Here is a 26,450-nt window from a genome sequence, read left to right as displayed (position 1 = left end):
CCTTTGGGGGTGAAATTCCTAGAAATCATAAAACATATGCTTTTTCATTTTAAACCAAAAGCCTAAGTACCAATTCTGATAGATATAAGTTAAAAAATGTCGTATTTTTATATTTAACTCCGTAAGGGTGGAATTTCTAAAATATCATGAAACACGTGTTTCTTTATGTTTTACTGAATGGCCAAATGCAAATTGTCTAGATAAAAGTTCAAACATGACGAATTTTTATATAGTTAACTCCCTTAGGGGTGGAATTTTCAAAAGTTCTAGAACATGTGTTTTTCATCTTTAACCGAAAGCTCAAGCATCATTTTGTATGGATATAATTTTTAAATTTATGAATTTTCATTTAAATTTTAACACCCCATCTATTCCCTCGAGGGTAGAATTTCTAAAAATCCTGAAAAACACTCCTCTTCTTTTTTAAGTAAATTCCAAATTTCAATTTTCATGATTATAACTTTAACTATGATGGATTTTTACGTTTAACTCCCTTGGGAGTGATATTTTTAAAAATTATAATACACGTGTTCTTTTAATTTTTCATCGATAGCTAAAATGTTGTATCGTTTAGTAAAAGATGAATTTAAGAATTTAACATAACTCTATTGGGATGAGACTGGATTTTGATCCTAAACTTGAAAAAATATGAAGTAAATTCATTTTAAAACACTGAAACAAAGTAATGAAGAAACTTGTGCCTCTTTATCCCAGTACTTTCAGCCTCTCCCTGAATAAGTTTTAGTTTTAAGCCGTATTTGACCATTGTTCTGGTAACATAAAAGTGTTGACATTTTCTGTACTAAGATCTTACCACATTTGTGGTGGAATAAACTTTATACTTTTGAGATTGTTTCACATTATTGTTGAGTTTTTGCAATTTACTGTTGTTATAGTCAGAAGTGCCCCCTTTTAAGTTCATCACAGTTAAGTTTGCGGTTATTTAAATAAACTGAAATAAACCCTGGAGTTTTATGGAATTTGTAGAATGTATTGTAAATTAAAACTGTCCAGAAAATGTAATAATTTTATGTAACTTTTCTTTATATCTTTTTTTTACTGAATTCAAGTTTCTTATTTTAAAAAGGAAAGCCATATTTTTTAATGTGTTTTTGGATTAATAGAGTTATTTTAAGGTAGTTTTCATAAGCTTTCCCAAAATTTAGCCTTTTACGAAATATTAGTTGGATTTGCACCTTCCAGTTCAAAAATCAATAATTCTGCTATTTTTTAAAATTTAGAAATTTTGTAAAATCTTTTAGCTCATGTGAAAGAGGAAGTTTAGAACTTTCCTTTGGTGCTTTCAAATTTCTAAAAAAGAATAACAGTCCCCAAATGTTTAAAGTTAAGTTTTCAGAACTTTAAGCACCCATAACTAATTTTTTTCAAATCAAATGTCGCAAGTCTTGTTTTATTAATTTGTTTTTACAAGACGTATAGCACAATTTTAAACAGAGTTTGTCGTTTGTTTAATCAGAAATGTTTTTATGGCACAAACTATGCAAAAATAGCTGTGGTTAGTAAGAAATTTTCTACAATGGCAAAAAAAAACATCCCAGATGGGTATAGGGAAGGCTAATACAGATCGATGGGAAAAATTTCTCCTCCATCTAGTAATATAAAAATTGGGACATCCCATTTGAAAAAATTAAGTTATGGGTACTTGAAGTTGGACAGATATGGGCTTTCTCTTCTAATTCTCCAAAAATGATTTCGAAATCTTTAAAACTAAGAGAGTTACCGATTTTTTAAGTGACAGGTGCAAATCTAAAATTTTAAAAAAATTGTAAATATCTCGAAAACGGTTAAACTGAGGTATAGGGAAAGCTGATACAAACTCCTTTAAAATAACTCAACTCGTCCAAAACGCGGTGAAAAACACAGCTTTTCTTTTAAAATAAGAAAGTTGATAGCGACTTCCGGTATAACCAGAGGTGCCACCATCTTGAACGTATTTTCATTAAGCAGAACTCAACGGATTATGATTATAAGTACCAACTTCCATATAAATATCTTTATTAGAACTTTGAACACTTCTATTGTGGTGTTTAGATGTAACAGGCAGTATATTAATAATAATAATAATAATAATAATAATTCGTACAGCCATTGATCTCTTCCGAGATATCGGCACCGTCATATCGAGCATGTTAACTTTGTTAGTTAACAAAATCATCAAGTTTATAATAACAATGCTCTAATAAATATGATTTTAACTTAGATTTAAATTGTGTCAGCGAATTTAGCAAACGAATGTCCTGCGGCAAATTTCTGAAAATCTGAACAGACTTATAATAAACACCATTTTTAAAAAAAGAGGAGTTATGTTCTGGAATTCGGATGTCTTTACAGAACCTTGTAACTTTATTGAAACTTACATCATATTTGTCTTTATTTTTTTCAAAGAGATGCTCATTCTCTTTCACAAATACTGCGAGACTGTAGATATACATTGATGTTAGAGGTAGAATTCCAAGTGATTTAAAAAAGGGCTTACAACTCTCATGTGGTTTTTTGAAAAGCATGCATCGTATGATTCTTTTTTGCAACACAAAGGCTTCTTTTGAACTGGTAGAAGAGCCCCAAAATATTAATCCATACGAGAGAGTAGAGTGTACATACGCAAAATAAAACATTTTTAAAGTATCTACACTTACACTAGTGCGCAAGTTACGAATAATGTATGAATATTTGGCTAGTTTGCGACATACATAATTACTATGTGCGTTAAATTTTAAAGCTTTATCGATGTATAAGCCTAAAAACTTTACTTCATCGGCCAACGGAACAGATTTTGTACCAAGCTTAATATAGATACTGGATGACATTGGGCCATTTCTATATTGTACCACAAGAGTTTTGTTCATATTTAATTCTAAAAACTGAGCCTCACAATATTTATACATTTTAGAAATTGCGTCCGAAGCTTCCGCAGAAGTAGTGTGTAGGTCTTTACCTATTGCTATACAAGATGTATCATCAGCAAATTGACAGGGTGAGTATTTATTTAAAGATTCTTTAAGATTGTTTACATAAAGAATGAATAGCAGCGGCCCCAATATGGATCCTTGAGGAACACCTTTTGAAATGGTTATTGGCTCGGACAACACATTCAAGATAGCGCCATTACTGTTATAAGTGAAACGAACTCTTTAAGATCTGTCGGATAAATAAGATCGGAAAAGTTCTAATGCAATGCCTCTGACACCAATATTGAACAACTTGGTTAATAATATTTCATGATCAAGTGTGTCAAATGCTTTAGAAGTTTTTTTAGAAATTCTCAGGGTTTTTCTACTGCAACCCCTCTCTTGAAATTAGTTGACCTCGCAGCATATCCGAGGATTTCTTACGCACAAACAAACAAATAATTTTCACCATGGTCGGGGCACCGCTCGACCAAAACCGATATTGAGTTAAACAAGTTCAAGCCTCCAACTGCCCATCACACAATATCTTACTTGTGACTTTCAAAGTGGCTTCACACGAATCCTCTCCCCACTTGTTGGACGCCACACACTTATATTCGCCTGCGTCGGACATTTGGACTTCGGGAATCAATAATTCGTAAAATCCGCGGTCCGAATGTTCACGAATCACCTCATAGCGGTCGCTTTTCTCAACAATGACACCATCCTTAAAGCTATAACCGCATTATTTGCATTCTTTACCGCACCACTTACAAAATGACATCAGGGTTCGGATCCCCTCGAACCTTGACCATGAACCTCAAATAGGTGTTTTCCGCAAGTTCGGTGTCTTTCAACTTGACGACAAACTCGGGTTTGTCGGTCTTGGCTCGTTCGAGGCGCTCCTCCGGAGTCACTGAAACGTTTCGATTAGGGGTGGTTTTATGGGGTTAGTACCCACTTTGGTGGACTATGAGCAAAGCGGAGCAAGCAGCGGTGCCGTGCGGGGTGGTTGCCAAAGCGGTGTAATAGCCACTGTCGTCGTCATGGGTCGGGTTAATGTAAAGCTTGTAAAGGTAAGAATCTTCGCTGTGCCTCATTTGGATGCGCCCCAACATTATTGCGTTAGAATCGAGCGGTTTGTCGTCTTTCAGCCACGTGAAAGTGTCAGGTTTTGATTTAAGGGCGACTTCGAAGGTGAATTTTTCGCCGGCTAGTGAGAAGCTTTAGAAAGCAGTGCAAGCACGCGAATACTTACGTTCGATGTCCGCGCCTCTGATCGTTTTGATGAAGCGGTTGCGTTCTTCGTCACCTGAAACGTGACTTTCCTCCACGTGTTTGCCAGACCTGGAGGACTCTTTGACCATTGTCGAAGGCGAAACCGATTCGCTACTTGCCGCAACTTCTCGCCTGGTCTCTTTGCCATTGGAGATTGTGGTTTCGCTCCGAATCGAAGACGATTCTGGAAGGTTTCGTTGAATCAAGTGAGGTTTGGGCGGTTGGGTTAGTAAACATGAAGAGTGTGCAAGTGTGCAAGCGAAGCGTCCAAGACTCACCGCGGTCGCTTTTGGCGGAATCGGTTCTCTTGTAGGCCTTTCGGTACTTGTCTTCGTCTTCCTCGCGTGATTTCGAGGAGTCGGTCCGCGAGTACTTTCGCGCGTATTTCGCGTAAACGTCTTCTTCGGCCCCTTTCTGCTCAATGGAGCTACTCAGATATTTCGATTTGGTGTACGAGTCTTCTTCGCCCCCCAGTTTCGCCGTGTATTTCGATTTGCTGTCGGAGGAATCAGTTCTCGAGTACTTTCGTTCGTACTTAGCGTAAACATCTTCATGTTCGCGGTCTTCCAAATACTTGGAGGGGGAGTATTTCGACAAAAGCTCTTCCTCGATGTTGTCGCGGGCTGTGAGGGCCTTCCGCGAGTACCTCCCACCATCACCCACCTCCTCGATCGAGACCGATCTCTTCCCCTCTTCGCCACCATATCCCAAGATTTCGGCGGAAGTCTTGAGCGATTTTCTGACGGAATAAGAATCCAAGTCACCAGTGGCCTCAGCTGACGCTCGAATCGACCGTCTGGTGTAACTATCTCCATCCCCGTACTCAGCAGTGACCGACTTTATCGACCTCCTTGAGTAATTGTAATCATTATCGTCCCCCATGTCCCTAATGGACCTCCTCGAGTAGCTCGAATCGCCCGTGTCGTACTTAGAACCCACCGATTCGTATTTTGAACCCCCGATTGAGGACTCAGCACTTCCGTATTTACTGGCGATGGAGTCGTACCGTGACCCATCATTGGAATACGAAGACTGCGATCTGCGGCTATACGACGATTCCGAATAGCCTTCTGTGAAGCAAGACCTCCAATAGATTTGTGCAAACTCACAGCAAGCGCTACTGTGATTCAAACATGTGTAACTTGTTCATGTGTGTACCAAAAAATGAACAAATCATTGACAAAACACAAGAAAAGACAAGTATACTCAAAAATTTTATTGGTTTTGGCGAAACTAACCTGCTCTTGAAGAGGATGATGTGTATCTGCGACTCATGTCGTCGGCTGTTTCGACATTAACTACACTAGATTTAGTCAAAACACTTGAAACTTCGCCAGCTTTAGAAACTTTCTTCTCGACTTGGACTTGTGGTTCTTCTTTAATCTTCTTTTCCTCTACTTTCAATTGGGGTACAACTTTTTTCTCCTCTTGACTTTTCCTAGATTTGTCAGGAGTTGGTTGACGCTTAGGTACGTCCTTTTTTTCTTCCGGAGGTGGAGCTGGTTCTACGATTTGTGGCCGATTCTTGATTTCGGTTTCTTCTTTTGGTTCTGGTCTTGAATGTTGTTTTTCTTCTACTGGTTTAGATTTTTTAGGTTCTTCTTTCGGTGTTCGTTCTACTACTTGTTTAGTTCTCTCAGGTTCTTCTTTAGGTTTTGACCTTGTGTCTTCTACTACGTGAGGACAAGTTTCTTTTTGCTTTTCTTCTACCCCTTTAGGTTTTTGTGGTTCTTCTTTTGCTCTTGGCTTGGATTCTTCTACTACTTGTTTAGTTTTGTCAGGCTCTTCTTTAGGTTTTGACCTAGTGTTTTCTACTACTTGAGGACAAGTTTCTTTTTGTTTTTCTTCTACTACTTTAGGTTTTTGTGGTTTTTCTTTTGGTGTTGGTTTGGATTCTTCTACTACGTGTTTATTTTTCTCAGGCTCTTCTTTAGGTCTTGACTTGGTGTCTTCTACTACTTGGGGACCAGTTTCTTTCCGTTTTTCTGGCTCTTCTTTCTGTCTTGGTTTGGACTCTTCTACTTGTGGAAGTGACTCTACTTGTTTAGTTTCCTTAGACTCTTCTTTAAGTTTTGAGCTGGTTTCTTCTTCTAAAAGTGGAGGTGGTGTCAGTACTTTTGGTACTGGTCGGTCTTCTAGAGGTGGAGGTGTTTCTACTATGTCTTCTTGGAGAGCGGGTGCAGTTTCTTCAAACTTGTCACCTTCTTCTGATCGGTCTGTGGGTGGTGACGACGATGCGATTTGGAAATCTTCAGCTTCGGCTTCTGTATCTTCGTTTTCTTCTAAAAATTAGACTGTAATACGATTTCTCGAAAAGTGTGACATGTCGTACCGTATTCTTGTGCAAACTCTCTAATTTCTTTGAGCCAGTATTCGGTGATGTGGTCTCTGTGAGCTGTGAGGATTAATGCTTGTCCTCCGGAAGTATCAATAAGTTCTAAAACTCGCTCTTCTTCTGGATGTTCTTTGACAGCGACCCGATTGAGCTAAACACTTGTTAGTTTTTTGCGTGAAAAAAACCCGTTCTTACCTGGATTATGTCTTTGAGTTGGAAAACGGAGCGATCTTCTGAAATGCGTCTAACTTTGCAAATCAAGATCTTGCCTTTGAACAGAAAGAGATATCTTTCTTTGGTGACTTGTCCAAAAGTGACTGAGAACCAGTCGTGGGCAAGAAGGCGTCCTAGTTTGTGGATGCTTCCACGATAGCCTTCGATGTTAGAAGTAAACTTTTCGTCCTGTGCCCTGTGAGGGACACTCAGCATCAACTCAAGGGCTTTCTGGAGGTCGCTGTTGTCTTCGCCAAGACACGCACTGTACCTCACCAACTCCTACAATCAAGATCTGCGCATCAAAATATTGACGATGATGTAGTAGAGAATGATGATAGTTGCAATAAGACCGACGTAGTAGATGCAAATATCTCCGGGCATTTTGGCACGAAAATTTTGACAATTTTGCAAAAAAAACTGAAACGTCACTAGTACTGGATCTGGCGCCTTCGCAGAATTTTGTCATAGACGTGGTAAATGGCCCAGCAGATGACCACAACCCCCACCCAATAAAAGAGCAGATCGCCGTACATGCTACCAGAATTTGGACACTTTTTCGAAAAATTTGCTTGTTTCAGCAACAATGTCAAAATTGTCAAAACTCACCTTTTAGCACCGCACAATAAATAACCGGTAGAGAATAAGCACGACCAAAATTACAATGCCCCAAAAGCCCACCCAGGCGAAAATATCATTGGTGTTGAAGGAAGGGGGGGCGGCGGCTTGCTCTATCGCCATCACTGCGAATTTTGCTAAAAACGTCAAAACAACCACTTGACGCGATTGTTGCGTTTGAAAATTTTAAAGTTTACATGACATTGATCGTGGGCGGTTGAAATAGGTCAACACTGGTTATTTCTGTCGCTCTAAATATATTATTAAGTTTCGGGATCGGCGCCCATTCTGCATGCACAGTCTACCATCAAAAACAACTCGATTTATTTAAATTCCGATTGGCACAAACAAACCTTTAGCAGAAGTTGGTAATCGTTGATGCGTTGGATTGGGAGCTTGAGGTGCTCGGAGATGGTCTTGTCGTCGCCCAAACGTTGGGATAAGTCCTGGAAACAAGCGCGAGTTAATCAGAGGGGAGGGACGCATGGTAAAGTTGCCAAAAGTGTGCTTGCTTGAACAATCCCAAAGAATGTTGATTGCACAGGGTGACTCAAAATTGGCGAATTCTGAGTTGAGAGCATTGTAGAGGATTGCTTCAGTAGTCCAGACATAGAAAAAAAAAGATTCGGAACTTCTCCACAAAGGTACATTGGTTTGAAGACTGTAACTTTTTAAACTGCGTTTTCTTTAAATGCAATCTAAAAGTTTACGATAAAGATGATTGTGAAGAATAATAATGTAAAACAATTAAGTAGCTTTATTTTGGAGTAAAAAAATCTTAAATTTTTGTAATTTGCCGTTTCGTTATTATTATAAATTACAATCATTTTAGATTTTTTATTCCAAAATGATGCAAATTTTTTGAGAATTAGTTTTACATTATTGTTTTCTACAATCATCTCATCATAAATAACAATAAACACTGAAATTTTTAGCCTACATTTGAAGAAAACGCATTTCAAAATGCACCTCCACACCAATGTATTCTCAATTCTCTACAACGTTCTGAACTCGGAATTTGCTTAATTTTGAGACACCCTGTAGCTTCTCAGGCGAGATCTAGACTCGGTTAATTATTTGGTTTTTTTTTAACTCAAAATTAGAAAAATCGCTTGATATTTCTGTCTTTCGACGATCTACTTACGTATTTTATACAAAAACAAAATTAAAAAAAAGATGAAGGACCTATCAAATTTTGATAGAGGAAAGCATTTGTTTACGAAGAAGGAACGCGAAAAGTAATTAATTTGATTTGTTGGAAGGCCTCTAAAGATAGGTGGGCTAATAACATTGAGGAATGTGATTAGTTTGCCAACAAGTGTGTATGTTTATCAATGTTTCGAAAATAAAGATATCGCGATAAATATTTATTTTGATAAAAGTAATAGTTTAGTCACTCGCAGTGTTGGGACTTAGTACTTATATCAGCTTTCGACTAGAAGAGGTATCAGGCCTTAAAAGGAAGAAAAACCATAGTTTTGTTCCAACTAGAGGGAACGATTCCGAACTCAGGTGCGGATTCTGATATTAATTTTGGGGGGCTTGTAAAAATTTTTTGAATAGTAAAGCTATTGAATGAATGAATGCATGAAACTAACGGTATGTTAAAATATTTAAATAAGTTTTTACAAAATTCCCAGTCCCAAAAAATTTTGATCCAAAAAATGTTACAATGCGAACTTATAATTTTTTTAAATAAAACACCCTATACCTATTTTGTGCATTTTTTTTTTGGATATACACAGATAATGTTCAACACACACTTTTTAATAATTAAAAAAAACAACATAAAATACAGCAATGTTAATTTACATACAAATTTTGGGCGTAAAAAGTACTTCCAACTTCCTTGTTTTACTTTTCGTGAATCTTCCTATAATATTTTTTTAGGTGGTAATAATTTATTTTCAAAATATGAAAAGATATTTTGTATTTTTTGAACTATCACTCAATAAAATTGAATTTTCTGGCAACGTTTCGATTTTAATTTAACTTTTTTCAGGCCGTCAATTGTCGTTTATAAACTGGTTGAAGAAAATTAAATTAAAGCCAAAACGTTACTAGAAAATTGTGTATTGTTTTAAGTAATAGCCTAAGAAACACCAAAGGTACCTTTCCTTATCCTGAAACTAAAAAATGGGCACAAACAGATTGTGAATGAATGAATTATTTATTTATTTATTTATGTGCATTAAAAAGTCTTCTAATGTTATTATTTAAAAAACATTTGTTCAAGTTTTTATATTATTTAATAAAAAATTAAAATCAATGTTTGGGGGTGCATAGCCCCCTGGATCCACCCTTGTCCGAACTGTTGTTAGAAAAAGTCTGTAGTCCATTTATTTCACAAAAGAAAATTGTCCTTGATGTAAACATATTCTGTCCGCTTAAATTTATCTGGACGTAAAGATAGAGCCATTTGGGTAACTATTAATTTTTAATTTTGGCTTTAACTTTTCCAACTTGCTGAGACACCCTTATACCTCAAAAACTAGTAAAACAAACTTTATTTATGTGTTACAAATACTTTTTTTTAGGTATTTCAGTTTTAGAAATATTAATATAATAGGTACAGTCACGATCAAAAAGAATGACACTCTAAAACCGCAGCCACGGTTAATGTGTACGTTTGGCTACTTTATAAACTAGATGGATATTTTGTAAACCAGCTGGACAGTTTGTAGAATAATTTGTTTGTTGTAATTTGTGATCTAAAAGATTTTAGTCGGACTTTTGCTATCCGGCCCGGTTGATAGGGGTGTCATTTTTTTTTATCGTGACTGTATGAACTAAAAAATTTTTAAATATTAACGATTAGATATTAACGATTCCTAATAATATTTAAAGCAAAATATATTTTAGAATTGTTTCCATCCTCACAATAATTTTTGTTTCAATTTTTATTTAATTAATTATTTTTTGGTGTTCAATTAATTTTAGCAATCAAATTCTCAACACCATCATTCGAAAAAATAAACGCAGAGGAGCCAGAACTCCATACAAATATTAAAAATTATGTGGCATAGCTGATCTTGTGGTCATTCAGAAGAGGTACTTATTAGGTACTTGCCATATTCTATACTGCGATAAAAGCTTATCAGAACAATATAAACACACTAGTTTTAGTTGCCAGTCATAGCGTTATCATTTATCAAGTTATCATAATACAATGATTCGAGTTTTTCTTTGGGAAGCGCGCGATTATTACAATTTTGGCCACATCTCCATGTCCCTTTCCGATGGCACCTACATCAGTTTTTGGCCAGAAGAGGAAGTCGTATTGATTGAGAAAAAGAAGTCGCAAGAAGCATTGCCGCACATTTACGCTGAAGATGTAGAAGTGGAAGGCCGACCATCTGACCAGGTTTTAACTCTTCCGGATGATATTGTAAACGCGGAAAAGATTAAATCTTGGTGGAACTCTTACAAATATGCAAATCAGTGGAATCTGTTTGGAAACAATTGTGCCTTTGTGATCCGAGAAGCTTTTCTGGTTGGTGGTATTTTTCTAACGGATGAGGCGCGAGCGAAAAGTAAAAAGGGGTGTATGTATACACCCAGGAAAGTTTTTGATTGGATAAAGGTTTGTAAGAAGGTGTATGAGAAGCATAAATAATAAGAGAAGAATAGAGTTCAAAAGATTGTTAAAAAAAATTACGAGTTGTATTTTTTGGCATATTTGCTTAGTTGACCTTAGTTTATTTATTTAAAAATGACATTTATGCTTTTGAAAATTATGACCAGAACAGATTATTGGTTAATTAAAATTTATATTTTTCGCGACGTTTCGATTTTTATTAAATCTTCATCACGCTGCATGTTTTGTTTGTGCCATGTCAACTTCAAGTAAGACGTATAATTATTGCTGCCTGATGAAGATTTAATTAAAATCGAAACGTCGTGAAAAATAATTAGATTTAATTACTCCCTGCCCTAAATAACCAATAATCTTTTCTTGTCAGTTATTTATTTATATACTTTTTGTTAATTTTGATTTTTTCAAAGGTCCAAAGTGCTATATTTTGTTGAATAGGTGAACGAAATCGCTATTTTTTTAATAAAAACCTTTTTGTTCAGTTTGTTTTTTTCAATAATATTTTCCAAGAGGTAAACAGCTGGGGATATATGATATACAAGTTCAAGAATTTCCAAGGATGTACATGGACGTACAGTAAACCGATCTGAAAATGTCGTCTCCATAAAATGAAACCCTACTATTACTGTCATCCCTTTGACCGCAACCATTGCCAGCAATAAATCATTATCGCTTCGTAAACTTGAAAATACGCTCGGAGAAATTTGATTGTGATTTTGTGTGATTAATAAATTAGTGAATGGTTAAGCAATAAACTGACATAGAATTATCTAATAAAATGTTTTGATTCAGGAGTGTATGGAGGTTTTATGTTATAAGTTGACGCGTGATTCCTAACGCTCTTGTGTTAAATATAAAATATAAATATAAAAATAATTATAAAGAAATGGTCCAGCTTGTCTCAGCGTTTTTTTTACTGTTGGAAACATATTTGACCATTAAAAGTTTTTTTTTGAGAAACATTTAATAATTATTATTTCTTGTGACACAATTTATTTCACGAATGCGTTCTTGTTCTTGAGATTAAGCGCCTGAATAATCAAAGGTTTAATGAACACAGCCGACTTTTTCTTTGGGAGGACAAAATTTATAAAGTACTATTAATAATTAGAATAATCTCCATTACGTAAACCAAAAAAACCACATGTTTTCATAAAATGGTGGGAGTTCATTCATTCGAATTTATGTTTTGTTAAACTGTTTATTATGTAATTAATACACCAAAGCAATAATAATATACTATGAACAATGAACTACTAAATATTTAACCAATTTAATCTTTTCCTTTAAAGAATTTAGAGCAAAATCTCTGATTTTTCTCAGAATTAATTTTTTTCGAGCGCTTTTAAACGGCTTCAGCTGTATTTACGTTTTTAGTTCTCTCATAGTTAAATTTATATCAACCTCTTCGTCTGTTTCCTCTTCTGAGCCCCGTATAATTTTATATCTCTTAATTACTGTCAGAACTTTTCGTTTTGTAAATTTATTTATTTATTTAAAAAACTATGAGAATATAAAAGTTTTAAATCGCAAAAAAAATCAGAAAAATCAAAAGAGCACAGAAAAAAGACCCATGTATAATTTTTTCGAGGTTCGTTCAACTGTAGTTACAAATTTGTATCTCCAATAGTTTTTTGGTATGCCATTCTATTTCTTTATTTAAAGTAAGTTTTAGTAAAATGTCCAACCATAAACATAACAACTTGTCTAGACCTTTTACAAAATTTAATGTAAACGTTTTTCAAACATTCAGTTAATCGACAAAATTGTGAAGCCAAGAAAAAAAAACAAAGCAATTTGGTTATGGAAATGAAAACAAACCAGTAGCAGGTCCTTAAAATTATTTTAAAATTCACGTTTTTTATTTAGTGTTATAAGGTCTCAATCAGTATCAGCATTTTCCACTAGGAATTATTTCTGTTGTTTTTAGAATTCCCTTGATATTAGCACTTTCTGCTTGTGGAAAGAGGACCTTTTCAGAAAAACTATCAAAAATTATCTAAGACGATGTCCCAAAACCGATTTAATAATTTTCCTAACTTCCCACTACTGCAGTGGAAAGAATTTGCCTGGAGTAAAGTAAAGTAAATTTATTGAGTAAATTAAGTAAATATTAGGTATGTAAAAACTCAACAGCTGATGTACTTGCACAAAATTTAAAATTATTCTTGTTAGGAATAGTTTTATTCTTGTATAAATACAGGGTGCTCAAAAACTGGCGCACCAACTCTGTATTACGTCGTTGAGAAGCACGTGTAGACCATGGGAAAAATCTTGAAAAAATTCTTAAACTCATATTTAAAAAAATCTGGAACTACAAACTTATTTTGTTAACTTCTTCAATTTTCATTATTTTTTAATGTTTATATGTTTCACATCAAGTAATAGTGTCCTAATAAGCCGATGAATAATTATTTTTAAATTTACTAACACACTTTAGCAGTTTTTTTAATTTAAAAAAATTAAAATTTATCCAAAAAATCACAATGTGTAGATGTGCCAACACTGGGAATTATTTCCTAGGAAACCATTTCAAAAATAATTTATTTCTATTGTTGATCAAATTCTATTGCGATCACGACTATTTGACAACGTTGCCACATATCATTTATTTGAAATTCGTTATTTACTCATAACTTTAAAACAAAGAATTTTTTTACTATTTTTACCTTTAAATGGAAGCAATTTTCTACCACACCCCATTGAGTTGGTGCGCCGGTTTTTGAGCACCCGGTATACTATTTCAACATATTTTAAAAATAAACATTTGTTTCCATTTATTTAACTTAGTAATTTTTAAATATTATTCTAATGAGAGTAAGGGTCCCAATATTTGGGACCTGCACACGGACGGCCAATTGGCTTGACTCGGCTCTGGTTAAAGTTAAGTTAAGTTAAAAGATCAGATGATTTAGACTTTGTCTCGCCTAATACCAAAGACATTGGAACATTACAAAAAAAAATCTAATTTGGTTTCGTACTGAAGCCATTACCATTATTCTAACATTTCTATTAATTAATAGCACAATTTTATCGTATTTTTCGAAAGGTTACTCGATTAAAAATAAAAATAATGAGCAAAAATCCGTTTTTTTGCGATTATATCAAAAACTTAAGATATCTCTATATCTATCGATATAGAAACTGTTGATAAAAATCTCCATAAAAATTGATGTCCTTTTGATTACCATTGAAAAAACAGGGTCACTTTATTTGAAAAAACTGTGTTATAATAATTTTTTAATTGTCATTTTCAAAAATTCATAGTAGTCTTTCAATTTATCAGTTGACAATCCTGAAGATTTTAAAGGACCCTTCGAACCTTTGGTTATCAAATACATAAAGAATGATTCACTTATTATAAAAAGTTCAAGAGCTGTGATATTTTGAATGAACCCCTGCAAATGCAAATTTGGACAAAAAATTGATATACGTGAAAAATTATAACAGATAAGTACGAACAAGGGTATATTTTACTCAATTTAAAAAGGCTAATTCAAAAATTCAATAAAAATAGGTGGTTACTAATTGAAATTTCATAGTTGATGCCAGTTTTTCATAGTTCCGGAAGTTCAGCCATTTTGAAAATAACTTAGTTGAACTCAGAATGGTCGATTTAGATTGTATAAAAAATTTTAAAGCTCTAGCTACATTAGAAGTTAAAAAGTTTCCAATGTAGGCCCTAAAAGAAACACCCTGTATATTTTCAAGCAAAAACAGATCGATTACGATCTCGAAGGAGAATATTAGTTACATTTTAGGTTTCATCCCTTAATCGCTAATATGTACTTTAAAATTTTAAATGGCTTTAGAAAGGGGGGAACAGCTCAAAAAAAAAAAGAAAAAATTATTGATCGAGTCATTTTTGAGATAGTTAGGGAGAATTTATTTTTGAAATCTTCAGTCTTTGTACACTTTGATTTAAGTCAATTTAATTTAAACTAAAAATATATAGATTTGGGACACCAGGAGTCTAAGGAGTTCAAAACAAACAAAAAATAATCACTAACCACCTTCTTAAAATTTTTAAATAGTACTCCTACATTTTGAAATATTTTTGAAACGTGGGAAAATTTCTGTTGAGGAGTTTATGAGTTAAGAACAGTTTCATTTAAAAAATCAAACAACTCGGTAACGTTTATTTCTAAAGGCAATTTATTTTAACAAAGGAGCATTTCGATTAAGGTTAGCTGGTGACAAGTATTAAGTACTGGTTTTGAATTTTTTTTGAATTCAAAATTTCAAAATTTAAACAACCCCTGATTTATAACTTATTTCGCTATTTTAAAAAGTTTTCAAAAATGTTTCAAAAAGTAAGGGAGAAGTAAGGGTAGCTAACAACAAAGGGATGAAACGTAAAGCATATCCACAAGGACGTATAAGATGTTATTAATGATTTAACAAAAAGTTAAGTGATTTCAGGGGATATACAAAATGTTAAGGGATTTTTTAGTATTTAGATCAGCTGTTTACCGCTCGATTATTCCCTGGAACAATGAATAAGTAAAAATTTTTTGATCTACTTTTGTTATCATTTCGTCAAAAGTGAAATTTCCCAAAAAAAATTGGTCTTCACTTTTCGTCATTCATTCCGCACCAATATTTCCCACTCATTCTCTCGCCAAAATTCCTCCCGCTCTTAAATCAGCCCACGCGCGTAATCAAATAGCCCCAAATTGGGGCTCTTGCCTAAATATAGCCCTAATTATGAATGGTGGCGACCCGGTGGCCTACCTGTGGATTGGGGTAAATCCACGTGCAGGTCGGGGCTGCAGCAGACGCACACACTTAACGGACACGAGTCGACTGACTTGGAGCTCATTCCTGGGGCTATAGATAGCCACGGCTCGGATATCACACGTAACACTTTGCAAACGAGGATATCGCACGATGGGTGGGTCGGGGGTGACCCATCCCGTACCATATGGGTCAGGAACGGCCCAGAAAAAATCGCACAATCCAGAAATAGAAACTTATTTCGGGACCAGGAAATTACTCCCACAATTCCAAAAGCAAAAGTTCGTGCCACCTTCCCTTAGAAATGTGGGAGAGTGGAAATAGCCAATCAGTGAATCAAATTTTTGACTTCACTCTCAATTAGAAATGACGTCTTGCATTTTCGCTAAATGATGGAAACCGTGCTTCTGTTTCAAGGTAATTTACAGAAATATCCATTTCTTGAGAAAAAAATTGGCACAGATCCCAGTGTTAGATTGCAAAGTGTGCAAGTGGACATCTTCTTTAAAGTTTAAAGTGCATTATTACAAATGTGACTTGTTATTTATTGGTTTTACTACGTCGGTGACAGAAATGGGTCAACAATCGACCAATATATTAATAATAAAATTTGCATGTGTGAATAATAAAAGGAACAGTTTTAGAAAACATGAATACGGCCAGAGCTAAATTTAGAGTGATTCTGGAATCACTAATAACGTTTTGTGATTCATTTAAGCCAAAATTGTGGTCTGTTTCGTAAAAAATCAAATTCCAGATGTGCAAGCTTAAAGAGAGCGATGATGGAATGTATTTTTGCGCTCCAAATTTCCTGCGATTATAATTAGAAGATAAGAGATCGTTCAAGCATTCGTCTATTAGTGTTGAAACGTGTTTTCCTTCTGTCTTTGAAAATTGTAGGTGTTGCATTGTTGCGAAAATAAAAACGTTCGGAAATTATTTATAGCGAAATGACTATTAATCCGTTCTCGCTTCTAAATAAATGAATCACTTGATTATTATTAATGCTGTTGGAAAGTGGAACCATCACATCAAATATATTATAATGCGTATCAGCAATAAAGACAAACTAGAATAAATCTAGACACGCATCATTCTCAAAATAACGCAACTAACTTTTGCAGCGTTTATGTGAATCATCCAAACATTAGAAATATCTGCATGTTTTATTACTGCAGAGTCAATAATCACGTCGTTGTCCCAGATTTCTACGTTGTGAGCGTCAAATTTTTTTATCATGCACTGTCTTATGCACAATACGAGTATCGAAGTATCGTAGTAAGAGAAAATCAAGGTAAGAGAGAATAAGGAAATGTGGCATCTTTACTCAAGAATTAATTTTGGCGAAAGTTCAGTCGCAGAAATATTCTGAATGTAAACGCTAAGTGTAGTACAGGTTTTCAAGTTGGTTACGATTCTAAGATATACGTTATCAATAATTTTGTAAGTCCTTTTTTAACTATAAATTGTTCAGTCAATGTAGTTAGGAGCAAGGACCTGCTCCTGACCTGCCTGAGACCAGTCTATGTTGTTTCTTGAATAATTTATTTATAATTTTCCAGAAAAAAAAATCGAAGATTGAAAAATAGGCAAATGGCGTTCCCATGTCTACGGTTAACTAAATATTAGGATGCGACACGACATACAAATAAAACGCCCCTGTTGTTAGTGAGCTCCATTAGCACAGTTGTTCTTAGCCCGTCTAAGTTTAAAGAAAATTGGAATAAAAAATGACTATATTTAAATAACAGTGACCACAAAACAACTAAAAAATATAGAGACAGATAGAGTATTAAATTCTCAATAGTCTATAGTAAAAGATAAAAAAATAAAAAAATATAAAAAATAAAATTAAAAAAGCAAAAATTTCATCGAAAACTATATTAAAAAAAGATTCCAGTTTTTACCAATTTGCGCACCGCCTGGACACATTATTTTCAAATTGCTCCGAATAAACGAATATTGTTGACGATACAAAAAATGTAAAAGACAGAGTTTTAGAGAATTAAATTTGCTTCATAAACATTCTGAGAACCATATCGTTTTGTCAAACGTTTAGGTTTAAACTGTTTTCCACCACTTGTGAAAATCATGCGGTCGCTTGAGCTGCTAAAATCTTTGGGACCTAAACTGTTGGCGATGATGCGATGGTCTTCGGACTTTTTTGTAGAAAAATTAATTCTCTACAACTTCATACATTTTTCTTTATCTTTAAAGGTTTTCAAGGAGTTTTGTTCATGCAAATATGCAAACTACAATTTTTTTTATATTTTTTCTCATTTATTTATTTTTATTTATTTGTATCTTTAAACGTTTTCAAGGCGTTTTGAAAAATATGTAAATATGCAAATTCCAAATTTATTTGTCGTGGACATTTTAAACTGTAGCTTACTTAGAGTTTTTAATTAATAATTAATTATTTACACAGTGATCCTCTCAAAACTATATTTCAACCACATACGTATAACTGCAATAAGCTAATAATAAGTGTTCGAATGTTTGGGCTATGACTCGATGCCCTTGTCTTTCTGGTTTACGAGATGTTCGGATTAAAAAGGTGTTACTGTGTTTAATTTTTTTAAGTAATTTATTCAACGATAGTTTTCTATAACATTTACATTCTACCGGGTGATTCATATAAAATTCCAATTGGGTCTAAAATACTAAATACAGGGTGCTCAAAAACTGGCGCACCAACTCACTGGTACGTTATTAAGAAGCAAGTGCAGATTATGGGAAAAATGTTGAAAAAATTCCTAAAGTCATATTTTAAAAAAATCTGGACCTACAAACTTATTGTGTTAACTTCTTTAGTTTTCATTATTTTTTTATGTTTTTATGTTTCATACCAAGTAATTGTTCCGTAACAAAACGATGAATAATTATTTTTAAATTTACTATCAGATTTTAGCAGTTTTTTTAATTTAAAAAAATTAAATTCATCCAAAAAATCACAATGTGTAGATGTGCCAACACTGTGAATTATTCCCTAGGAAACCGTTTCAAAAATAATTTATTTTTATTGTTGCTGAAATTCTATTGCGATCATGACTGTTAGACAACGTTGCCACATATCATTTATCTAAAATCCGTTATTTATCAATAACTTTAATACTAAGAATTTTTTACTATTTTTACCTTTATATGTAACCAGTTCTCTACCACACACCACTGAGTTGGTGCGCCAGTTTTTGAGCACGCTGTATAAAGATAAACAAATAAATAAATAAAACAAATAAAATAAAATAAATAAAATAAATAAAATAAATAAAATAAATAAAATATATAAAATATATAAAATAAATAAAATAAATAAAATAAATAAAATAAATAAAATAAATAAAATAAATAAAATAAATAAAATAAATAAAATAAATAAATAAATAAATAAATAAATAAAAAAGAAAAATAAATATTTCGCTTCAATTCAGTGTCGTACTTTCATTTTCATGGGTTATGGTCGGGGAGGACTTATCTTAAAAATGGACTCGTTTACTAAACACTTATTCTTATGTAAAATTTTCTGCTGAATTCGAATTCGAATTTAGTCTCTCGATTTGGAGTTGCCTTCATAAAAAAGACGTTTTTGTAGAATTTCTTGAAAAACTTAAAATTAGTCAAACATTTCGTTCACATCGTCATATCTTCCTTGTGGATAAACTTGTTTTTTTTAGATTGCTCAAAATGAATGTAGTTTTTAACGTAAATACACAACTTTTGGTTTTGAGAAAAGAAAACTGAAAACATTGGGCAACACTACGAATACAAAGGGAAATACACATTAAAGATATCGAAATGATTCTTGCACCAAACTTATTCATGCTGTTAGCTTCATTTCACCTCGATTATGTATAGCTCAACATTTTACGATAAAAAAATTTCACGCATCTCGAAAATTTTACTACACAAATATGAAACGTTACAAGAAAAATGCAATTTTTTCACTTTTCTTGTGTCCAAACTAAAACTTGTGTTTATTCGTTAGAATCCACATTAATTGAGGAATCTTTTGCAAAAAAACAAAGTTTCTAGCTTTATCCAGAAGGAAGATATGACGATGTAAACACAAAATTTTACCAATTTTAAGTTTTTCAAAATTTTTTACAGAAACGTCTTTTTTCCACACAAAAAATCAAACTTCGGATTCGAAATCAACATAAAATTTTGCATATGAATCAGTTTAAAAAAATGTGTCCGCCAACCTAGACGGATAAATAAATTATTAATTATTGCGCGCTACTGATGGACCCTCTCCTGACCAGTTGACGTAGAGTACGTCAAATATATGACGACAAATGACTTGTTGACAGTTGCTATTTGAAACTTAAAAAAGTTTTGAGTACCTAAAATTAAGTTATTTTGTAGTATTTTGTATTTTTGTTGTACTTAGTTTTCCGTAGTCAGAATCACAATAAAACCTTGATAAATTCGAACTAATTATTGTAAAGGGTTCTCGGTTTATCGAATTAACTTTTTATTTAAATGAACAAGCAAACGACTTGTATATTTTTATCAAATCGTTTGTTTACATTTAAATTATTTATTAATAAATTAGTTTTATTAAAAGTATGTTTCAACCGTATACAGAGTGATTCAAAAGCGTCGGACGTCGTACAATCTCTCTGACGCTGATGAACGACATCAAACTTATGACAAACAGTTGTTTGTGCTTTTTTCACGAGATGTGGCTCACGAGGTGTTCACTGTTTATTATATTTTTTTAAATAATTTATTCTTAGTCTTAGTCAGGTAAAATATTCGTATCGCTGTCTTTATAGAATGACACTTTTCTCGACTTGGCATTTGTTGAGTTCAAGTGTTTTGTGTACATTTTTTAACAATCTAGTTTTTAAAGACAAGGTGTTTACCTTAAAAATCTTAACTCTTTAGTGTATCTTGCTTTGTTGTATGTACATTTTCTTCCCAGTTTTTATTAGTAGCGTTTTCGATCATTTAATATTAAACTTTTTGGCTTTATAATAAAACTCGTAATTTTATATAAATCATTCTGTATAATTTTTCATTTTTTTATTTAAGTGAACGCTAAAGGAATTATTTTTACATTACTGCACTAAACAGAAAAAATCTAATTTTTTAAATTGAAATATTAATATTATTGTAAATTCTACGCCTTGGCTTTGACTTCCTGTTGGTTCAACAGGTTTCTGCAACTTTTACATAATCATAAACATCCTTTCCCCGTCTACGTTGAAAGATTAACTGCCAGATTTTCAACCTAAGCTAATCCGTTCCTTATTTATCATTCCATTCACTTCCAAACAAACACAACTTACGTCGAAATAGTCGTGAGCTTCGTCACAAGCGTCCAGAAAAGCTTGAGCTTGCGGTTCGTACATGTAGTAATCGACATGTTTATCGAAATCGCGTTCCAGTCGCAAAAAGGCCTTGCCTAACAAATGGGGCTCGTTGGCGTAGTACTTCACACCTTCCATCAACACACTACAACAATTTTGTTAAAAAATACATAACCGAAATTGTGGTAATAAATTATTACGTGCGGTGAAATTCGGCAATTTCCTTCAAATTTCCGAAAATAATGTCGAAATTGTCTCGGATGACTTTTGGCACGTTTTTGCTTTCGGACAGGAGGAGATACTTCTGGACCACAAAGTCCAAGTCTTTGACGAACTCTTGCTCGGTTTCGACCAGTTCTTTGACCACAGCTCTTCAAAAAAAAAGTCAAAAAAATTCGAAAAAATATTGAAACGTACTGTCTTCGGAAGAGGGCATCTCCAGGAAGTCCGGCACCTCCAGGACTCGGGTCATCGATAGTTTGGAGAACCTTGCAAGGGACCCATCCTTGTTTTTTCGACCCGGTGATTTCACGCACCAACCATCTAAAAAAATAATTTTTGTTTGCCCAAAAGTTAAAAAATGTGGCACCTGGCGCTCAAGTTCAGTCTCGTAGGGGAATGTCTGGAGCTTAAATGTGTCCTTCTGGGCTTCACCGAGAGCTTATGCCGTGCGGCGGAGCTGTCCAAAAGCTCGCCGGAGACGGTGTCCAGTTCCGGGTCAAGTTTTGGCTTCCTGAAGGAAAAAATTGTTTTGGGACCAAAACCAAATTAACATTTGTATTATTACTTTGAAGCCACCGGGTCGTCGGTATCGAGTAGTTCGACCACATCGCCTTCTTTCAGTGTGATTTCGTCCGAACTGCACGCAACGTACTTCTGCCACGCGACTAGAATTTCCCCATTTGTCTAAAAACCAAAAACTGTTACTGGGAATTCAAGAAGGGGTGTTCAGTGTGACTTGTTTTGCCAATTATGCCTAAACTGCACATCAATTCCATCGAAAAGAAGAAGAGGTAGTCGCAATTGATCGAGGGGTAAATTGCAGAGACATTTTAAATAAGTCAATCATAATCAGTATATTAGTGTCTATAGGATACAAAATCTAGAGTTAATTTTTTATCAATTAATTAATAAAATCTGTATGCGCATTAAACATTTGAGGACAGCGTTAATTTGTAATTTTACCAATTACGTGGCGATTTTACAATGAATTTATTTCGAAAATCTGGTTGATGTTCGGGAAAATACCTATTAATAAATACAATACAAAGTTTCATATTCGAAGCTTTTGCCTACAGACTACAAGAAGTAAATAAATTTTTCTACAGAGTTTACCGTTTAAAAAACGGTAGACGCTGTAAAATTTTTATTTGTGAACTGTTTTAAAAAATTTAAAAAGCTCCTTAATAAGACCTGATTTCTGGTTCAATTAAACTTCTGTTAAATTTTATCTCTCCGAAACTGGGCCTTAATGGCTTTTAAAGTAGTATAAGACAATATTTATAAAAATTTCCAAATGTCATTGTAGGGCCCCACATTCTTTTTATAATTTGGAAGATATTTAGTTTTCTTGGTACAAATATGTGTAATATAGAGACTGAACCAGAAGTAACGTGCAAAATTCATATCTTTGTTATGAGCCATTTTTCAAAAGATCCTCGAAGAGGTCGATTTTATTTTTTTAAATGCACCATTTTGACACCATAGTGATATTTATGACGTCATTTTAATTACCATTTTAGATAGAATACACATCATTTTTTCTGGGTAGAAAAAAAATGGAAAAAATGGTAAAAGAATTAAAAAAAGAAGATAAAATAAAAAAGTTTTAAAAAATTTTATACAAAGAGCTTAATTTTTTTGTTCTTACCTTATTTTATGAGGTCATTGTTTTTTGTGTTTAGGTTTCATATTAAATGTTTTTAATAGGAAACTATTAGCTGTTTCAAAACTATAAAAACGCCAACGTCGCATTTTCTCTTTTATATATTGCCTATTGGAAATTGGAAATATAGTTAAAAAAAATGCACCTTGAGAATTTTAGAAATTAAATATGTAGATATTAGCTGTCCTAAAACTATAAAAACGCCAACGTCGCATTTTCTCAAAAAATTAGCTGCTATAAATTATTCATGTACTTTAGAAAAATAATAGTTAATAAAATTTATACTTTCAATGAGAGATTTAATCACTAATAACTATTTTACAATTTTAATAAATTTTATTAAAAAAAAATTAATCACTAAAATGCGACGTTGGCGTTTTTATAGTTTTGAAACAGCTAATAATTATTAAAAAAACATTCAAAATATATCAGAAATACGTGTGTTATTTTTACCAAGTGATAAAACTCGACGAGTACAACAACTTTTCTCTATAATATTTTGCAAAATTCTTATCTACTATTTTCATATTTTTTCATATTTTCTCCTTTCTTTTTATCTTTTTAGCTTTCTTATAATAAAAAAAATAAATATATTAAAAATTAATTGAACAAAATAAGAAAATATTTAAAATTAAACAGAAATGCTTTATCTATTTATTCTTGCCTTATTTTATAATGGGCATTTGGTTTCAGAGGGTGTATCAGAAATGCGTGTGTTAATTTTAATAAGTAACAGAGCTCAATAAATAAAACATATTTTTAATTTTTAAGTTTAAGGGCCGGTTTATAGAAAGCTTCATTAAATTTTAATTTGTTGTTAAAAGTTAACAACGCGAATAGACCAATCAAATTGGTTCAATTTGCTCACGTGATTAGCTAATCACGCATTTATTTGCGGATTAAATTAATGACGCTTCTATAAATCGGTCCTAAGTTTCACATATTTACTTAAAATTTGGAAAAGCTAACATATTGGAACCTGTACCCGTCCATAGGTACCAAAAATAAAGGTGCCTAACTGTTTTCGTAGTGATAGAAATGGATAATTTAAAACAATAATGAAATTGTTGCCATAAATATTAAAATAATACAAACTAATTATTATCTGAAACAGTAAGCAAAAACGTCGGTTGCCATTTAAAAAAAAATTACTTACTTTTGTCGTGTTAAAATAACTCTTTGTTATACTTACTCCAAGTGAACAAAGCGGCTTTTTGAACCTTAATACAATAATGACTTGACATTAATTTTGATTATTTTAATAATACCATATTTTGCCCCATCATAATTCATTTGCATGTGATATGCTATTTTTCCTAGTGTTGCCTTTCTTTTGTCCGATAATGTATGTCGCAAGTATTTTTGAAAAAATATTGGCAATATTATCCTGCATTTGCTGCTTTTTGACATTGTTTTATTTGACACCATCCGATTAGATTTTATTAAATTTTATTAATTTTTGTTGAATTTTGACACTTTTTTTAACAGTATTTTTTAGTAAAAGTAATACATATTGCACATGTTTTTTATAAAAAAAAATCTTCCAAATTATAAAAATAAAAATTCCTACAGGTTATAAATAAAACAAGAAATTTGCCCAAAATATATCTACTTTCACAATAAAAGAAAAAATTAAAAGTATTTTTTTTAAATCTGGTCATAAATAAAAATTCCACAGCACATGTCGTTTTTTTTAATTCTATTGAATATTAAATTAAAAACGCAGTGGAATTGATTAAAAAACCAACCAATACTTTTTACTACTGTTATTGTTTTAATTTTCAGGGGTTTCTTGTAAGGGTGAGGGTTTTGATATCTCATTCTTATCGATAACAGTTTGCATTAATTTGTCGTTTTTAATTTTTTAATTCTGATTTTTTTTATGAAGATAGCAAGACAGCACAATGATACTTACGAGTATAACTTGTTCCCTTTTTGAGAAAGTATCGAGTAATACTAAAATTTTGTGCATTTGACTTGTTTTTGGATAAGATAAATATTTCCAAATTGTAAATTACAAAAATACAAATTGTTATAACTAAATTGTAAAAAAATCTGCGGTGAATAACAATAAATTTACGCGAAGTAATTTTGAAAAATTAGGGGAAATCCAGAGGAAATCAAAGGAAATCTGGTGTATAAGATTTTGGTTGCAGTTTACCCCTCGCGATTGACGATTCCCGAACCAAATCAATCGTCAATCGCGACTATGAAAGAGAAAAGTGAGAAAGCAGCACTAACAAGCAAGTGGAGGTCTCTAACATACTGGCTGGCGTAAAACGAATATCATTATTCGATTTCAAAAAATTTCGTCCTTCTTCTCCTCCGTGTGTTTTTGTGTGGCGCGACTATTTTATCTATAAATAAATAGAGACGATTAGTACATTGTGATGCGATGTAGCAACAAGTGTTGGGTGGTTATTTTCCAATGTTTGGGGGTTGGAGGGCCTCACCTCGGTGGTTGTGGTGCGATGGGAAGCCATCACATTGTTTAGGGACGAGAGTTGAGCAACTTGAGGCGACTAAGGCGGAAAAATCGCGATGCAATTGATCTATATAAAGAGTGGGTCAGTCAATCTCTGCTAAATATCATACAATTGGTTGGCTGCCAACAGGAAAGCGGCGCAGGGGTGCCAAGATGCCCAAACTTTCTCCCAAGGGGTTTGCGGCTAAAGAATCTTTACTATTTGTCTTATGCTTTGTTATTTTTTTGCTTCAGTCAAGAATTTTTGATAAAACTCTCCACTGTCGACCTACCGACTGCGCCAATTAAGCTAACTACTTATTCAATTAATTTTAGGAATCAAATAGAAACGTTAAATTAAGACGTAATAGATATGATTCAGCGAATATAAAAAAAATCTCATCTATTTTTGATTTTTTGAATTTTTTGAATTATACATACAAGATGGCTCAGCTCAGCTCCCGTCTTCTGTAGCTCAGTTGTTAGTAAAGTTGAACTTTTGATATTTTGTGGACGTTATTTATACTCTAGCACGTATTTCAGCAAAATATTTTTGATTATACAGAGTGTCCCAAAAAGTATGATGTCATAATAATAATTTTTTTAGTGGCATCTTATTATTTTTTAGTGCTCATTGGGATGCCTTTCTAGATTCTTACATGTTTCTAAAGTTTTTTTTTAATCGGTTCCGGAAACCTTTGAAAAAGGCAAAATAAAAAGTTCTAAAATTCAAAAAGTTAAAAAATCAATTATAAACACCCAGTAGAAATTTAGATTAATCAAACTTATTGAATATGTTCAAGATTTACGTACTAATAATGTCTACAAGAAAGCATCGTTTCCTTTTTTTATTAATTTTTAAAACTAAAGGTGAAAACCGATTTTTTTGATTTTTGAAGAAACTAGAAAGGCATTTTGGGACACTCTGTATAATTAAATTATTTTCCTGAAATACGTTCTAAGGTATAAATAACGTCTATAAAATATCAAAAGTCCAACTTTACTAATAACTGAGCTACAGAAGATGGGAGCTGACTGGGCCAGCCTGTAGATAAGACGACAGAAATTTTTATCGAGCCCTTATCTGAAGAGAATGCCAAT

General features: G+C 33.1%; 2 protein-coding genes and 1 non-coding gene across 14 annotated transcripts in view; 2 read left to right on the top strand and 1 right to left on the bottom strand.

Moving 5' to 3' along the window:
• LOC103312381 (uncharacterized) overlaps positions 1-26,450 on the top strand; it is a 137,712-nt gene that overhangs the window by 100,528 nt on the left and 10,734 nt on the right. Inside the window, exon 1 of one of the 2 annotated variants that reach the window (XM_064358158.1) lies at positions 16,060-16,102. The exons of the other annotated variant lie outside the window; for it this stretch is intronic. Within the exon in view, the coding sequence (XP_064214228.1) occupies positions 16,075-16,102 (28 nt within the window). The 5' untranslated portion in view covers positions 16,060-16,074. Of the gene's footprint in view, positions 1-16,059; positions 16,103-26,450 lie in introns of those variants that run through there. 2 annotated transcript variants of the gene reach the window in all.
• Obsc (Obscurin) overlaps positions 1-26,450 on the bottom strand; it is a 61,806-nt gene that overhangs the window by 34,665 nt on the left and 691 nt on the right. For 5 of the 9 annotated variants that reach the window (XM_064358082.1, XM_064358087.1, XM_064358088.1 and 2 more), the window contains exons 2-15: positions 25,339-25,437; positions 21,788-21,906; positions 21,590-21,733; positions 21,418-21,543; positions 21,201-21,371; positions 20,980-21,145; positions 7,707-7,799; positions 6,718-7,017; positions 6,520-6,673; positions 5,426-6,469; positions 4,466-5,257; positions 4,168-4,371; positions 3,684-3,825; positions 3,462-3,643 (exon numbers count right to left, since the gene is read on the bottom strand). In XM_064358082.1, the coding sequence (XP_064214152.1) occupies positions 3,462-3,643; positions 3,684-3,825; positions 4,168-4,371; positions 4,466-5,257; positions 5,426-6,469; positions 6,520-6,673; positions 6,718-7,017; positions 7,707-7,799; positions 20,980-21,145; positions 21,201-21,371; positions 21,418-21,543; positions 21,590-21,733; positions 21,788-21,906; positions 25,339-25,368 (3,667 nt within the window). In that variant the 5' untranslated portion in view covers positions 25,369-25,437. Of the gene's footprint in view, positions 1-3,461; positions 3,644-3,683; positions 3,826-4,167; positions 4,372-4,465; positions 5,258-5,425; positions 6,470-6,519; positions 6,674-6,717; positions 7,018-7,344; positions 7,494-7,706; positions 7,800-15,682; positions 15,787-20,979; positions 21,146-21,200; positions 21,372-21,417; positions 21,544-21,589; positions 21,734-21,787; positions 21,907-25,151; positions 25,243-25,338; positions 25,438-26,450 lie in introns of those variants that run through there. The other 4 variants (XM_064358085.1, XM_064358093.1, XM_064358097.1 and 1 more) reach the window with 4 other exon arrangements.
• LOC107397545 (uncharacterized) lies at positions 7,744-11,429 on the top strand. Of its 3 annotated transcripts, XR_010335047.1 has the most exons (3): positions 7,847-8,865; positions 10,294-10,415; positions 10,474-11,429. It is a non-coding gene; the product is annotated as an uncharacterized LOC107397545 (transcript). The 3 variants fall into 3 exon arrangements; XR_010335046.1 differs by lacking the exon at positions 7,847-8,865 and adding an exon at positions 7,744-7,840 and having other exon boundaries at positions 10,294-11,429; XR_010335044.1 differs by having other exon boundaries at positions 10,294-11,429.

Source organism: Tribolium castaneum, chromosome 1 (assembly GCF_031307605.1).
Source record: "Tribolium castaneum strain GA2 chromosome 1, icTriCast1.1, whole genome shotgun sequence".
Taxonomy (NCBI): Eukaryota; Metazoa; Arthropoda; class Insecta; order Coleoptera; family Tenebrionidae; genus Tribolium; species Tribolium castaneum.
This window is presented reverse-complemented; position numbering and strand designations above follow the sequence as displayed.